The 14,928-nt window shown below is 45.8% G+C and overlaps 1 protein-coding gene across 3 annotated transcripts in view; it reads left to right on the top strand.

The window, feature by feature from the left end:
- The window catches only part of Grid1 (glutamate ionotropic receptor delta type subunit 1), a 760,241-nt gene extending 745,728 nt beyond the window's left edge, over positions 1-14,513 (top strand). For 2 of the 3 annotated variants that reach the window (XM_085687860.2, XM_048421321.3), the window contains exons 15-16: positions 3,088-3,328; positions 13,793-14,513. In XM_085687860.2, the coding sequence (XP_085543986.2) occupies positions 3,088-3,328; positions 13,793-14,221 (670 nt within the window). In that variant the 3' untranslated portion in view covers positions 14,222-14,513. Of the gene's footprint in view, positions 1-3,087; positions 3,329-3,584; positions 3,676-13,792 lie in introns of all 3 variants that reach the window. The other variant, XM_085687861.2, reaches the window with a different exon arrangement.
- The last annotated feature ends 415 nt before the right edge of the window (positions 14,514-14,928 follow it).

Below are 14,928 nucleotides of genomic sequence, written 5' to 3' on the forward strand. Positions count from 1 at the left end.
GTCTATATTCACGCTTTCTTGTTTCATTGTTTGCTTTGTTCTGTTCCATGTTTTCCTGTAAATCGCCACACGTTCTTTCTGAAATAAGATGTGCCGTAAAAGGTGCATACACCTGTCAGGAGAAAAAGTCAGAAAAATTTAAGCAGCATGCCTGATATTGCCCAGAAACTGTGAAGAGTTCAGCTCCTATGGTCCTTTTAGGGCCTTACCATCTCCCAGGTCAGAACTTGACCTTTGGCTAACAGCCTGTTGTCACAGAAAGAGCATGCCCCCGCCCCCAGATCATTAATGGCCCAGAGCTGAAGAATAGCATTGACACGTTCTAGTTGCATCTTTGGGTAAGTCAGGTAGATCCAGTGCTCGGGCCTTCAGGACGTAAGACAGGCTTATGAAGCATTGCTCTGCATGCAGTTAGGCAGATTCAAGAAGTGCAAATGATTTCTCCCTGCAGTGCTCTCTCAATAAGAGGTAGCTCCTGCGAAGACTGACTTGATAAGAAGTTGCTCAGTCGGGCCACCCAGCTGCGCAACTGCCAGGCAGTTCTTACGAAATCTGTTACTGTTCACCGGACTATAAGCTAATGGCCCCTGACATGGGTACCTTTATCTAATCTCAGATATTGGTAATGAGAGAGCTAGGGTTGAGAGGTTCAGAATCTGGATTAGAATTAATCTCTATCAGTGACACGTCACAAGGGGTCTGATGTCTTCATGAGGCGTGAGCAGTACTTCAGTCGCCAGTCTCCTGGACAGGCTGATAACTGCGTATCAGTGTCTGTAACTTACGTTAAGCTCACCCTACTCACCCCAGCCACCAGAGACTTTACAAGGCCAGTGAACAGCCACACAGCTTTGAATGACCAAAGGCATGCACGATAGTGAGGTGGACACTATAGTGTCCTGTTCATCATCCACTGTACCATTGCAGAGAGCTGTGGTTCCTGGGGACGTTCTGAGCACAGCCACAAAACACAAAAAATGCACATGTTAATCAGTGACCTCAGGAACCATGTCCTTCCAGGCATGGCCACGTTCTAAGCCCTTGGGGATTATCATTGCCCTGATTTCTTGCTGGATGTTTTTATATTCTCGCTATGGCCCTTCCAGCTTAGTTTGTGTTCATTATTCAACAAATGCATTCACACATTCGTTGACAGGACAAATATCTGATAACAAGTAGCTTTTGTTTTGATATCTACTAAGCTTGCGCATGACAAACATAGAAAGCTGCAGCCTTACTCATTAGAATGGGAATCACAAATCAGTGAGGCTTAGCAGGATTTGGTGCTCAGCCAGTAAAACACAGATGAGATCAAAGCCTACTCTGTCCTTCTCAGACAATAAGAGGCTACACCGTGCTGGCCCATGATAGAGACAGGACCTGGGATACGCCCAGGCTGTGCCCCTTTCTGTTCTTCAGATGCAGACCTCTGCATGGTATGTGGGCCCAGCCTCAGAACTATGGATGCATGTCCAGTGTAGAGACTATATAGCTATCGAGTTGAGCTTCTGCAGTTCGTTAAGTGCACACACCTGTGAGCTAAATGCATCTCCATGGACCAGACTCATAGATAACTACCCATCAGATGACAAGGCTTTTCTATTTCGAATCTGCAAGCCACCCATGCTACCCGGCTCTCGCACTGTGTAGAGCTCTAAGTTACAGAAGGAGCACACAAAACACCACAGTGGTAAAAGCTAGCATGAGGACTTGTCCCACCATTATGCAGCCAGACCCCCTCTCACACTCTGTTAGAGCGCATCTCAGCATGTCTGCCTTTATGTCTTCATCCTATGCCTCCGTCTTCCTCATTCACCATGCCACAGCTTCACTCTGGGTTGTGGCTGGCAACCTGCAATGAGTCCTTTGTACCAGACAGGATACTCACACATATTCCAGTTTCAGTGGTTGCCAGCCTTTGGAAAGGTATTTCACTTCTCTGTGCCTTGATTTCCTTCACTATAAAGTAAGACAATAGGACTATTAGTCCCAGGGCACTGGCCTCTAAGATTCAGAGAGGTCTCTTAAGCACAGAGGTTGGCTACACCCTGCCCAAGGAAACAACTAGACCACCATTGTTGCTGCATGATTCATTGTCTCCAGGCTTTCCTCCACTGCTGTCTGCTCCGTACACTCCTCTTTAAGCCTGCAGTCAGAAACCCCTGGCATGTGTGTCTCCCTGGCATTTCTGCACTCATTCCCTTGTGTCCATCACGGCTTTGGTCTTCACACTGACAGTCATTGTTCACATGTGCGTCTTTAGACCACAAGCTTTAGCAGCTTCCAGCATTGTTCTCGGCACAGAATCTTCCTAAATGAAATGATGAAGCATAACATGAGTCCCAGTAGGGCAGACAGGGTAGACAAATGGAGTTTCCCTTTTCCAAAATGGACAGGACAATAAGAGCTTAAGAGTTTGGATTTTTTTCCTGATTTGAAATACTTACGTGTATGTAATGGAATAACTGGGAATGAGACCTAAGTATAAACATGAAATTAATTTATGGTTCATATGTATCATTCACATATAGTCTGTGTATAATCTTATGAGATGCTTTAAATGAGTCTGTCCATGAAATAAAGTTTGTGTTTATTAACATGTAAGAGGTCAAATGTGGAAGTTTCCATTTGTGGTATCATGCAGATCTGCAAAAAGTTTCAGACTTTGAAGTATTTTGGATTCCAGGTCCTTGGATTAAGGATGTTTGACTTTCAGGTGTTAAAATTTGATGAACACCTTTTTTTTATGACTGTGAACATACTAAACCTGCTTTCCGGGGGTTCCCCTAGTTCATTTCTGCATGCCCCAAGTTTATCCTGAGAACTTTCTCTGCAATCCACATGAGGGACCTGACATACTATGTCACTGAACCTTTTGCCACTGGTTTGTGGGGTGGAGAGGGAAAACCTACTATTGTATGTTCTGAGGAAAGCACTCTGGGTGCGTGGTGCAGAAGGCATTGTGGAAGAACCTGACTCTGAGAATTACTGTGATGCTTCCAGGGTAAGCACGGTAGGCTGTTGACAGGACGCCATGGCTAACCATGGAAGTCGATGGCTATGACTCACCTGTATTGTGTCTTACAGGATCCTGGAGCTGCAAGACACAGGGGACCTGGATGTGCTCAAGCAGAAGTGGTGGCCGCACACAGGCCGCTGTGACCTCACCAGCCATTCCAGTGCCCAGACTGAGGGCAAATCCCTTAAACTGCACAGCTTTGCTGGGGTCTTCTGCATCTTGGCCATCGGCCTCCTTCTTGCCTGCCTTGTGGCTGCTCTAGAGTTATGGTGGAACAGCAACCGGTGCCACCAGGAGACCCCCAAAGAGGTTGGTGTCCTCATAGTCTTGCCATAGCACAGAGGCAGGGTGTCTCCCTGGGCTATTTATTTGGTGGGTGGTTTTCTTCTAGTTAGTATTTATCAGAGTCACCTTGTCTTGACCACAGCCGCATTGTAAATTGGGGGAATATGTCACATTTCATTTTATTTTTAAAGCAAGAGAGAAAATGCAGGGGATGTTTTCATGTTTGAACAAAGTGCCAAGGGACCAGCCATGGCCACTAAAGTCCTGTATTTATCTATAGAGCAGGTACAGCGTGGGCAGCGCCAGAGAGCCCTTCCCCACCCTGCCCCACTCATGTGCTTCTACCCTGACCTGGAGAGACCACCTGTAGGGTAAGAGAGGAGCCCGCATTCCTTCTTGGTTCTCTTTGGTGTCTCACACACAGTCATAGGTCCCGTGACCCCAGTAGGCAAGGGGTTCCTGATACCACTGTCTCCCCTTCTTTTCTCTCCTCCTCATTCTCACAAGGCCTAGCCTTACCACTTTGGGAGAAACTCCAGACTCTAGGTTCTGGGTACTTCTCTCACTGTTTATACCAACCACTGCTGATTCTGTCCCTAGACACATCCATCTTGTTGGGGATTTGTTCTTCAAGGTCATATTCTGATTTGGTTTTTAAAATGGACCCTTAAAGGGAATTTCCCTAAAAGAGGGTTTCAGAAAGCATCGCGTTGTGATGATGCTTTGCCAACAGACACACACAAAGGCATCTATAGGACAAGCTCAGATCCTCCATCCATGTGTGGTCCCTGCCTGCTAAACACACACGGGCTTCATCAAGAATCAGACTTTGGCTCACAGATTCTTCAGAGGCCTCTGGAGATGAATCTCCAAGAGGAAACTGTAAAGCAGTCGGCGTTCTGTCCAAAAGCAGTCATTATTAAGAACACTGCCTGATGTTCCTGGTTTTATTTGTACTGGAGGCTCAGGTGACACACAAGTTCATTAACTGGCTTCAGAGGCAGGAGGTCAAGGAGAAAAACTAAGCAAACTGGGACAGGAACCACAGACAGGTAGGAGGGGGGAAGAGGTGAATGATCTCAGTCTGTTGTGGGCAGGGAACTGGTACCTCTGTAGCAAAGATGCCTGGCATCTCTTCCCAATAACTGCTTGGCTGGCTGCACCCTTACCCATGATTGACTGGCTGCACCCTTACCCATCAGTCTGCAAGGAAGTCCCTGGCAGGGAAGGCAATGGCTGTCTCCCTGTCCCTCTGACTGACAGGAAAGCAATGGCTGTCTCCCTGTCCCTCTGACAAGGAAGGCTATGACTGTCTCCCTGTCCCTCTGACAAGGAAGGCTATGACTGTCTCCCTGTCCCTCTGACAGGGAGGCACTGGCTGTCTCCCTGTCCCTCTGACTGACAGGAAGGCAATGGCTGTCTCCCTGTCCCTCCTACTCACTACTCTTTCAGTCAGTGCTTTGCTCTCTAATGGCATACACTGCTTAGTCAGCGCTAAAGTGTCCACAGGAAGGGAGAGAGAGAGAGAAAGGAAGGAAAGAAGGAAGCCTGGCTTTTCTGCCATCTTGAAAGCTCTCCTGTCATCCCTGAACCACAGAGGGAATGTTTAATGGTTCTACCCAAAGTTGTATTTGGTAAGTTGGGAAATGATTATATATTCAAAAGGGGGTTTTTTTGTATTTAAAAAGGGAGGGACCCTGACTTACTAATGAGCAGATAAAGAAGAAGCCCCAGTGTCCTCAGCAACTGCAGAATCTTGTCAGTTCCCCCCTACCAAAGTCAGGGCATCTTTCCTGCCACCACCACCCCAGGGCTTTGGACATAAAAGCATCTTCAGGCAGGTATGGTGGGTGGTTCAGGGCCCCTCTAAGTAGGAAGAAGGAAGATGGGACAGGCAGAAAAGACACTGGTTGACACACATTTGTATCCCCACCGGTGTTATTGGCTTGTCTGAGGTCTGGGCTTTCTCCTCAGTAAGCCTCTTGTTTTCCTCAAATGCTGCACAGGTCAGGTTAGCAAGGGAGGTTTATTTTCAGGTGGGAGGGGCTTGCCTGTTTTTATTCTTTTGTCTTCATAACTCCTAGTGTGGTGGTCATTCCAGATATGGTCACACAGAGTGTGTGTGTGTGTGTGTGTGTGTGTGTGTGAGAGAGAGAGAGAGAGAGAGAGAGACAGAGAGACAGAGAGACAGAGAGACAGAGACATAAATAAGATGGTTCTAGCAAAAAGAGAACACAGAAGGCCAAGGGATGTCCAGCTTGTGAAAGCACAAATTGTTTGCTTCTTTTCTGGCAGGACCTCTTCTTGCTTTCTCACTTCTGCATAAATGTACACTTGCTGATACGAGAGAATACATTTACAAACAATTTACGCTTCCGCAGTGTGAGCCCCCTTGCCTGGCTCTCAGTTTGCATCCAGACAGAGACGAGAATCACAGAGTCATAGAGGAAGCACAGTAGGGACTGCCCAGCCTTCACCTTCTGTTGCTGTTTAAATGGATTGCATGGGAACCTTCCCCTGTTTTTATAGGTTCTCAACTTTCAGAGGAAGTTTATACCACTTCCCTCCTTGCTACAGTTAAAAATAATGTCCATGTGGAGCCCTCTCCTCCCTTCAAGGGTACTTCTTACCCCCTGGGCACGCACAGCACAGCTCACCAGTCTCCATCATGGAGATTGGGCTGTCCTGACCTAAGCAGTAAGAACCGCTACAGCACTGCACATGGTGGGGTAGCTGGGGGTTATGGTGTATAATGATTAGAAAATATTCTTGGGGCTTGAGGAGATGAGTGAGGAGACTTGAGAAACTGGTAAAAATCACTGAATTGGAGATGAGATGAAACATTGTATTTTGGACAAGCTAAACAAAGGTCAACAGGAAGTAAGGACAGGAAGGAAAAGTCAATAGAAGAGCCTGAGGAAGGAGCATGGGTCTACTTCCAATGTCTCAATGCCAGGGCAAGGGGTTTGAACCTCATGATCTATAAACAGAGGATGGACGTAAGATGACAATACTTAAAAATTATATCTTTAAAACCGTGGTAAAATAATATAGGTATTTAATTTAGATCCCCTTCACATTGCTGCCATTCTATGTTTTATGGAGCAGCCTTGCAATTAGGCGAGGCTGGCTGGAAACCCTTGGAATGTTTCATTTTGGGATACCAGCTATATTTCTTAAGAGCTGAAAAAGCTGTCTTTGGGTGGAGCCCAAGCTGTGTTTAATGGCTTGTGCTGTGATGTCTTCCGAGTTTAGACACCTTTTTGGAGAAGGGTTGTAATGTGCATTGAACCTCTTAATATTCATGCGCATTTGGGCTCATATTTTTTCTGAGGAATCAGACAATTATGTAGTTACCCAATGCAGGTGAGTGCACCAAGCTCTTGGGGACGTGGTAAAGAGCCACTCGCAAGATTTATGGGGGATGTGGAATCATCGCTCTGAGAATGAAATATTCATGAAATAAAGATGAGAACCGCACAAATGGGAGCTGACATGAGGATTGAAGGATGAATCATCCATCACTGGGCTGGAAGTTGGAAGTCTAGTTTCTCCCTGTCTTGCTCGTCCTGCCCCATGTTTCTATGTCATACAGGGCCAATGAAGGCCAGGACAGCTGGCCAGCAGTGGCAACACAGCAGCATCTCCATTGTTCTGTGGAGATGGCCTTCAAAGATTCTCCCCTGAGGGTGACTGAATACTAGGAGTCCTCTGTTCAATGCCATACATGACTTTGCCTCCACTCCTGTGCTTTACAAATTGCACATTGTCTTCTTAGCCCTTGTCAACAGCATTTAAGGTAGGCTTCCTTATTACCGGAAAAGTACCACTCAGAAGCGACAATAACAGAGCTGGCACAGGGATGATACAGCTGCCTCCCTGCACCTGCTACCTCCCAGAGGCAGGCTTGTCACAGTGCAAGGACACTGGGCTTTCTTGGGGTGTGCAGGATCATGAATTTCTACCTAGTATTTTCTAGAAGATTTTGAGAATAAGGAATGAGACTCAATTCTTCTCTGGGTCAGGTTCTAGAAAGGCATCTCAGAACCTGTTTTTTGTTTGTTTGTTTGTTTTTGTCTTCTGTTGAATACTGAGTCTAGCTGTCAGACAGTTCACTACATCCCCGAAATTAACTCAGAACATTCCAATAAGAAAACATGGAGCACTTCCACGCCACCGAGTATCTCAGAACCAGGTCCCTGCAAAGCCATCTCTGCCTGTGACCACTGCCCAACTCCTTTGCTATCAGTAACTTTTTCCTCTGTCTGCTTCAAGCCTGCCAGTAGCTCCTTACCTCTGCATTTGAATCACTTTGCCCATTCTCTGGAACACGGGAACTCTTGTTAGGGGGTGATGAATATAATTGAGGTATTGAACATTTTCTATGTGTCAGGAACCAAAGATGAATGTTTTACCAAGAGCATTATTTCATCTGGTCATAGGAGCTCAAATGTAGTTATTGAATGAGTGAACCAGTCTGGGCTCCTATAAAGAAAATGTTATTAAATGTTAAATTGTTGTATAATCATTGCAGCTGGATCAATGACTTCCAGTTTTGGCTGCATATCAGAGATGATCAATTCTGGAGCTTTTGAGAAGTACAGATGCTCGGGCCCAGTTTTCATAAGAGGATCTGGAAAGCTATACTGTATAAAACTTCCGCATTCATTTCTGATATCCTGCCAAGGGTTAAACCCATCCATCATCTTTCTGCCAGGGAATACTGGAACCTTCCATGATGAAGAAGGTGAGCCTGTCATTATAGAAAAGAATCCCAGGGTTGGATCTCGGTGGACAGAGTACCGGTCCCAATACTACATTCTCCATGTGTCATCTTGAGCAGGTCACTTCACTGCTAGTTAAGGCTCATCCGTTTGGGTCCTGCTGCTCCTATCTGATATATGAAGAGCTTGTTGGTTGTCTCTCATTTCCCTGACCAGACAAACTTGAGAGGGAGGTGCTCTGACACTCTCCCACAATGCTTCACAGGATGATTGATCATCCCCTGAGCTCATTTAATTGTCTCAAAATTCAAACTCTTTGTTTCCACCTAATCACAACTCTCAGACCCAAACTCAATTTCTAGCAACATCTAAGAGGAATTGTGTTGGTGGCATCGCTCCATCCATTGGGTACCATTTACCACCTGGTGGGTCTCAGTGGAAACAGGAGAAGGTTTCCGACAACCAGCCAGGTCAGGTGGGAGGTCCCTGAGCCCTAGTTTTATTCCTGCCCACCTTAAAGTGGGAGTTGTTGGGTTCCAAGGCTGGTTCTAATGAGTCCCATGTGTAACATGCTGTTACACAGATGATAGTTTAGTTAATTACCGTTTTCCAATACACTGTATTATTTCCACATTGCTGAACAGCGGCTTAATTACAGAACTTTATCTCTGCTAGAGAATGCCTGAGAGAGGTTCCCTGGTAACCTCGGTTTCTGCATCTGCCGTCATCCTTAACACGGGGTAAAGAATGCAGAGCTGGACTCCAGCCGATTCGTGGGTAAATGCAGTCAGCGAATTTGATGTCATAGTCAGGGATGTTTGACTAGGTCAGTTGCCTACGGTAGATTAATGAAGGCAGCCATAAGTTCCCAGATCTCTTTCCACAGCTGTCATTGCCTGCTGAACACTGAAGCCTTGGGATAATGAGGATGTGAACTGATGTAGTTCACATTAAAAAGGCCCATTATTTGATTTGCATAGCATTATAGAATGCATCATTTTGTCTGGAAGAGGGATAATTATTCAAGTCACCCCTGCTGTTTTCCTTGTTTGAGCTGATTGCTTCTTCCTTTCCGTGGTCAGAGACATATAAGATCCAAGCAGACATGACCTTGCTTGTGCTAAATCTGTGGCCTAGGTAATACGAGAGAAAAAGACCCCAAGCAAGGTGGCCATGTGCTTCTTGCCCCTCCGTTCTAGCTCTCAGGCTAAGCAACAGAAGCAGGCAGCTTAAGGATGCTGAGACTCTGAAGCAGGCTGCCTTCAGTTTCCAGGGAGGTCAGGAGGCACTTATGTCAGTTCTCTCCATTTTCTTGTAGACTTAACCAACCAGTACAGGATCCTCCTGATGGACCCCTCTTCTCCCAGGGTTTGTCTTGGTCTTGGTGTTACTGGGATAATAGAATTTGAATAGAAGGAGGTCCAACTGATTTGAGGGAGTTGGATTCTTGACAGCCATTTGGCACGGGAAGCTCTCTCTGGGAAATTTCTTCAATTGGTGTGAACATTTTCTGTGTATCCTGACACAGGAAGGCTAAAGGCTAATAGATAAGCACAATTGGGAGTTGATCGGGCCTGCATGGCTTCACAGTGCTTACAACTGATTCATCCATCCTTAATTTGAGGAAGGGCAAATACGCTAGGTTAAGAAACTATTCAAGACCTTTCTATCAACTTACACAGACAACACAAATCACACTCCACATTTGTTGTTGTTGTTGTTGCTGTTGTTGCTGCTGCTGTGGGTGGTGGTGGTGGTGATGGTGGTGGTGGTGGTGTGTGTGCATGCAGGTGTGCTTTGTTTTATTTTGGCTTTGCTTTTGGAATGTTTTGATATGTTTTTAAGATAGAAAATGAAGGTGGAGAAAGATTTGGGAGGAATTGGGGGAGGGGAAAGAATATGATCAAAATGTATAAAATCCTCAAAATGTAAATTAAGAGAAATACCCATTCCTTGGGTTAGTCTTTAGTACGCTGATGCTCCTTGACCTCACAGCTGTATTAGAAGGTTAGGTTATAACTGTGCCCTCCCTCCACTCCAGACCGCTACGGCTTCCCATTTTGTGCCTTGAATGTCAATGTTGAAGGCTCCAAATAAGAGGCTTCCCTTGTTTACATTTTTCTTCCCAGGACTTTGGTGGAGACACTGCACCAACCAATGTTTGTTGCTCTGGTATTGGGTAGAGAGTGTTGTTTCCTATCTGTCTGAGACTCTCAGATCCCTGTCTCCCTGGGGCATTCTTATGGATGTTCTCCTATCTCTCTGTTTTCAAGGCCTGAAAAACAGGACCTACCCTCTGAGCAGCTGCCCTGACCCAGTGCTTAGCTGACTCTAAGTAAAAGGGCTCTCCCTTCAGCTGTCAGAATCCATAGTGAGCACAGCTGGAGGCAAGACAGCTTGATTCCTGCCTGTTGCAAATAGTCTTCCATTCCAGATGGGTGCCTTACGGAACTGAATTATAAAACGGAAAGGAAGAGAAGGCAAGGTTATGTAACTAACCGGTTCTTTCAAGGAAACCCCCAACACGGCTCATCAGTTTTCCTTCTATTGAAGCCATTGGCTGTAGGCTGGCTTGTCTAGTCTTCTCCAAGTTTTTCTGGCTGTAGGGAAGAGAACATTGTTGCCTTGAATCCTAAAAGCATCTGAAACTCTGCCCCAGTGTCTCCACCTTCTACCCCTTCTTTTGTGCATTTTGGGATGAAAATAATCTGTGAACTGAAATATTCGCCAGCTGAGTTATGATGCTGACTTTGGTTGGTTCAGACAAAGGGGCCATATCCCATGTCAAAAGCTGTATTGCAGATCAGGGCAGCTGTAAAAAGGCTGAAAATCTACATTTGATGATGAGCAGAGCCAGAGCTTATCCTGAGGCCCAGACCCTGAGAGCATGGTCACGGCATGGACAGTTGGGTATGGTACCACAGTTATTGGATGAAACTCTACCTATCCTCTGAGTCTCTTTGTTCGGGATTTTCACCATGTGCTAATGATCTTGTTTGTATGACAGTTCTATCTGTTCACCGGGGAATGTTACCTGCCACCCACACCATTATGGAGTGAAGGCAGCAATTTTCCCAAAGCACGTGACTCTCTAAAGATGAACCATGATTATTTAAGAAGCCATCGTGGTAGTGGCGCACACCTTTCATCCCAGCAATCGGGAGGCAGAGGCGGGTGGATCTCTATAAGATTGAGGCCATCCTGGTCTACAAGAGCTAGTTCCAGAACAAGCTCCAAAGCTACAGAGAAACCCTATCTTGAAAAACAAAAACAAACAAACAAAAAGCCATCAAAAATGAGGGAATCCAAGTCACTAACCTCCCAAATAATAGGCATAAGATACTATCGTAAAATTTCATATGAAGAATGGAAACATTTCTCTTTGTATAAAGCAAAGAAAAAACCAGAAAGACATATAAATGATACGTTGAGGAGAAAGTTGCTCCATGCTAGGTCAACCATAGTACAAAATAATTAATAAATCACCTTGATTTGGTTTGCTATATTTAGATTATTCTTAATGTGCCGTGGTTCAACTATGATAGTTCCCGTTTACCAGTGTACAATAGCAGATTGCAATCAGTAGAAACTACTCTTTAATATTTTAATCTTTTTCGGGGCAAACACTTTGTGGTCCTATTTTTTGACAACATTGAGAAGCAGCAGAGAGCCTCTGTCCCAGCTACGGAACACAAGCAGAAAATGCCAATGCTCTCCAGTGCGCCATATTGCTGAAGTGAGGGTGCCTGGAACTTACGGTGATTACATTGCTGACTTAGGCTGTTTTCAACTGGCTGTGAGTCTGTTAATATTTAACACTGTTAATTGAGGAGCACTTACAGCTTACACATCTTTGAAGGAGCTAAGAAAAGAATCTTGTGCATGGTATTGAGACAGACAAAGTAGTGGATAGCATCTCACCCATTTCCCCCCACTTTTCCTAGGCACTTGCTATGCGGAGGTATTCTTATCTCAGAAGCAGCTTCCCAGCACTGATGAACTGAGTCATAATTGAGCGGTTTCAGATCACTGGAATCCTGGGTGTTATTCAGTGGCCATCCAGTTACTTCCAATATCATTTCCATTTATGACAACAAGTCAATTTTTACAATGTTCCCTCACCCTCTGCCCAGTGTGCTCCTTTATTATTCAGTTTCTTCCTGGCCTGCAATGAGTTCCTCATTGTCCTATGAATGTTGTCAGGGTTCTTGCTGCGGGAGATGTTCTGGAAACCACTGTACGTGCCTTACCAGAAGCTAGGCCCAGTATGCCAGCTTTGAACTCATGGGTATTTAGACAACAGTGATCTCCTTTCCCCATGGCAAAGACTGTTGAGTCAAGGAGTGAATGACAGGGTTTTCTAGTTCTTTGCACACCTGAGAAATGCTGTTTTGAGTCTTCCTAATATTGGCTTTATGATTGGCATCATGAAAAAGGAGGAGGGCTTATGCTCTTGATTCCAAGTGGCCTCCTAATGGGGAACCCTGTCCCTTAACCCCATAGGAGATCAAAATAATCAGGCACTGGGATGACCTCTGTTTTGCATGATAATTTCTTCTTCTTTTTGGAGGCATACCAAAGCCTCTACATCTCGTGGTGTTTCTAAAAATTACCTACAACCTAAACAGAGATTCTATTCCTCTCTCTGATGTGCTATGAACACTAGACCACTGGCAGTATTGTATTTTTAAAATGAACCATGATTCAATATTTGTTTTTGAAATCTGACTTCAGAAAAGGCCAGCTGTAGCCACCATCTTGTCTAGAACATTGGCACCCACAGATCCACAATTGGTCCTGCTGCTTCTACCCTCATTTGAGAGGTGGTATAGCTCTTTTCCTGGACACTTGTCACTTGTCCACTTCGGTGGGGTGTGGGGTGGGACTGAGGGAGCAGGCAGCATTTCCCTTGAGCTTTCAAGCACGGCGACCACCTTGATTCATTTTAGCATTGAAGATATAGCATCAGTTTACTTGAAAAGAATTACAGTACTCTTTATTTTCTTTCTTCAGTAGATAAATAAACTAGAGGGTCCTGGGTGAGAATCGTCAGGACTTGGGAAGCCTCAAGTCCTCTGGATACCTCACTGCCCCTGCTCTTCTCCCCACTTAAACACCATGCCCCATTTTTCAGATGGGGCATTCTTTACCCTCTGGAATGAACTAGAGATTCTACACACACACACACACACACACACACACACACACACACACACACAAGCGAGGCGGTCAGGTAGGCCAGTGTTGTTTCTCAGTAACCTCTAACACTCATGTGGTTGTTTACTCACAAGGCAGTGGAATTATTCTGACCCTGTTCCTCTTTGTGTAAGGCAAGGGTGACAGCATCAAGCCTAGGAAGATGTGAATTCAAACTGCAAACGCATGGGGCATATTAGGGATCAAGATCACTTTTTCTACTTCCTTGGCACTCTATTTATCTCCTGCTTTAGCCAGTTCTTCAGAGCATCTTGTTATAGGGTTGCCCTGGGTGTGCCAGAATTTCTAGGCTGAGTGCAGTGTGGAAAAGAGAAGTTTCTGATGCCTGCTGTAGGATTATCATTTTACAAAGATTAGTGTTCTTGGGTGTGGATTCCCCAGATAGCCAAGGGTTGACCATCTGATTGAGGGAAGGTGGGAACAACGAGGAATACTCTGTCTGGCAAGCTAAACAGTCCTGGTACCTCCAGGTATCCAGATTTAGCAGCAAAGCTGACCTCAGTCCACTCTACGAATTTCCTTTGACCTTCCTATCGTTTCTCTTCAGGACAAAGAGGTGAATCTGGAGCAGGTGCACCGACGCATAAACAGCCTCATGGATGAAGACATTGCTCACAAGCAAATTTCCCCAGCATCTATTGAGCTCTCTGCCCTGGAGATGGGGGGCCTGGCTCCAAGCCAAGCTTTGGAGCCCACGCGGGAGTATCAGAACACCCAGCTCTCGGTCAGCACCTTTCTGCCTGAACAAAGCAGCCATGGCACCAGCCGGACACTGTCGTCAGGGCCCAGCAGCAACCTGCCACTGCCACTGAGCAGCTCAGCCACCATGCCCTCGATTCAGTGCAAACACAGGTCGCCCAACGGGGGACTGTTCCGACAGAGCCCTGTGAAGACCCCAATCCCCATGTCCTTTCAGCCCGTGCCTGGAGGCGTCCTTCCAGAGGCTCTGGACACCTCCCACGGCACCTCCATCTGACCGTCGCCTGCCCTCTTGCCCGTCTGCCCACCCACCCGACCAGCAGAGCTTTTTAATACAAGAAAATGACAACACAGACCACACACACACACACACACACACACACACACACGGACTCTTTCATTTTTCTTGTACATAAATGTAAATAATGACAGAATGGAGTGGGGTAAAAGTGTATTTTGAATATTCCCAATTTTCGAAGTCAGTAAAAAACAAAAAACCAACAAAAACTGTATGAATGACTTTGTAAATTTTGTTCTATATGAATAAAAAGGCAAATTACTTGTGATCATTCTGAAGTGCCAAAGGAGCCCCCTGTTCCTGGACCCTTCCGAGGGCAGGAAGGACCATCAGAGAAGAAGCTCCTGGCTGCTGGGGAGAAAAGAAGACGTGGAGGAACCCCGAATGCCGCTTGTTGCTGTGCCAACAGCTTTCCCTTTTGTCCTTTTCTTACAAGTCCCCCATTATTCCTTCAGTGTCCTTGGGTGTATTCAGTGTGTACCTGAGTCTGGAGCCCATGTTGTATGGACCCATCTGGTCCCTGAGCTGTAGGCTGACCTGCCCTAGACATGGCGCTGGACAATCAGGCTCAAGATGCTGAGGTCACTGTGTGTCGCAGTGTGTAGCATGCAACTGTCCCCAAGGTCTCAGAAAAGATGCCCATATTGAGGTCACAGTCTCTGAGGCTTTGATATCAATGTGTTTGA

The sequence above is a fragment of the Myodes glareolus genome, chromosome 5, assembly GCF_982192425.1.
Source record: "Myodes glareolus chromosome 5, mMyoGla1.1, whole genome shotgun sequence".
In the NCBI taxonomy this organism is placed as follows: domain Eukaryota; kingdom Metazoa; phylum Chordata; class Mammalia; order Rodentia; family Cricetidae; genus Myodes; species Myodes glareolus.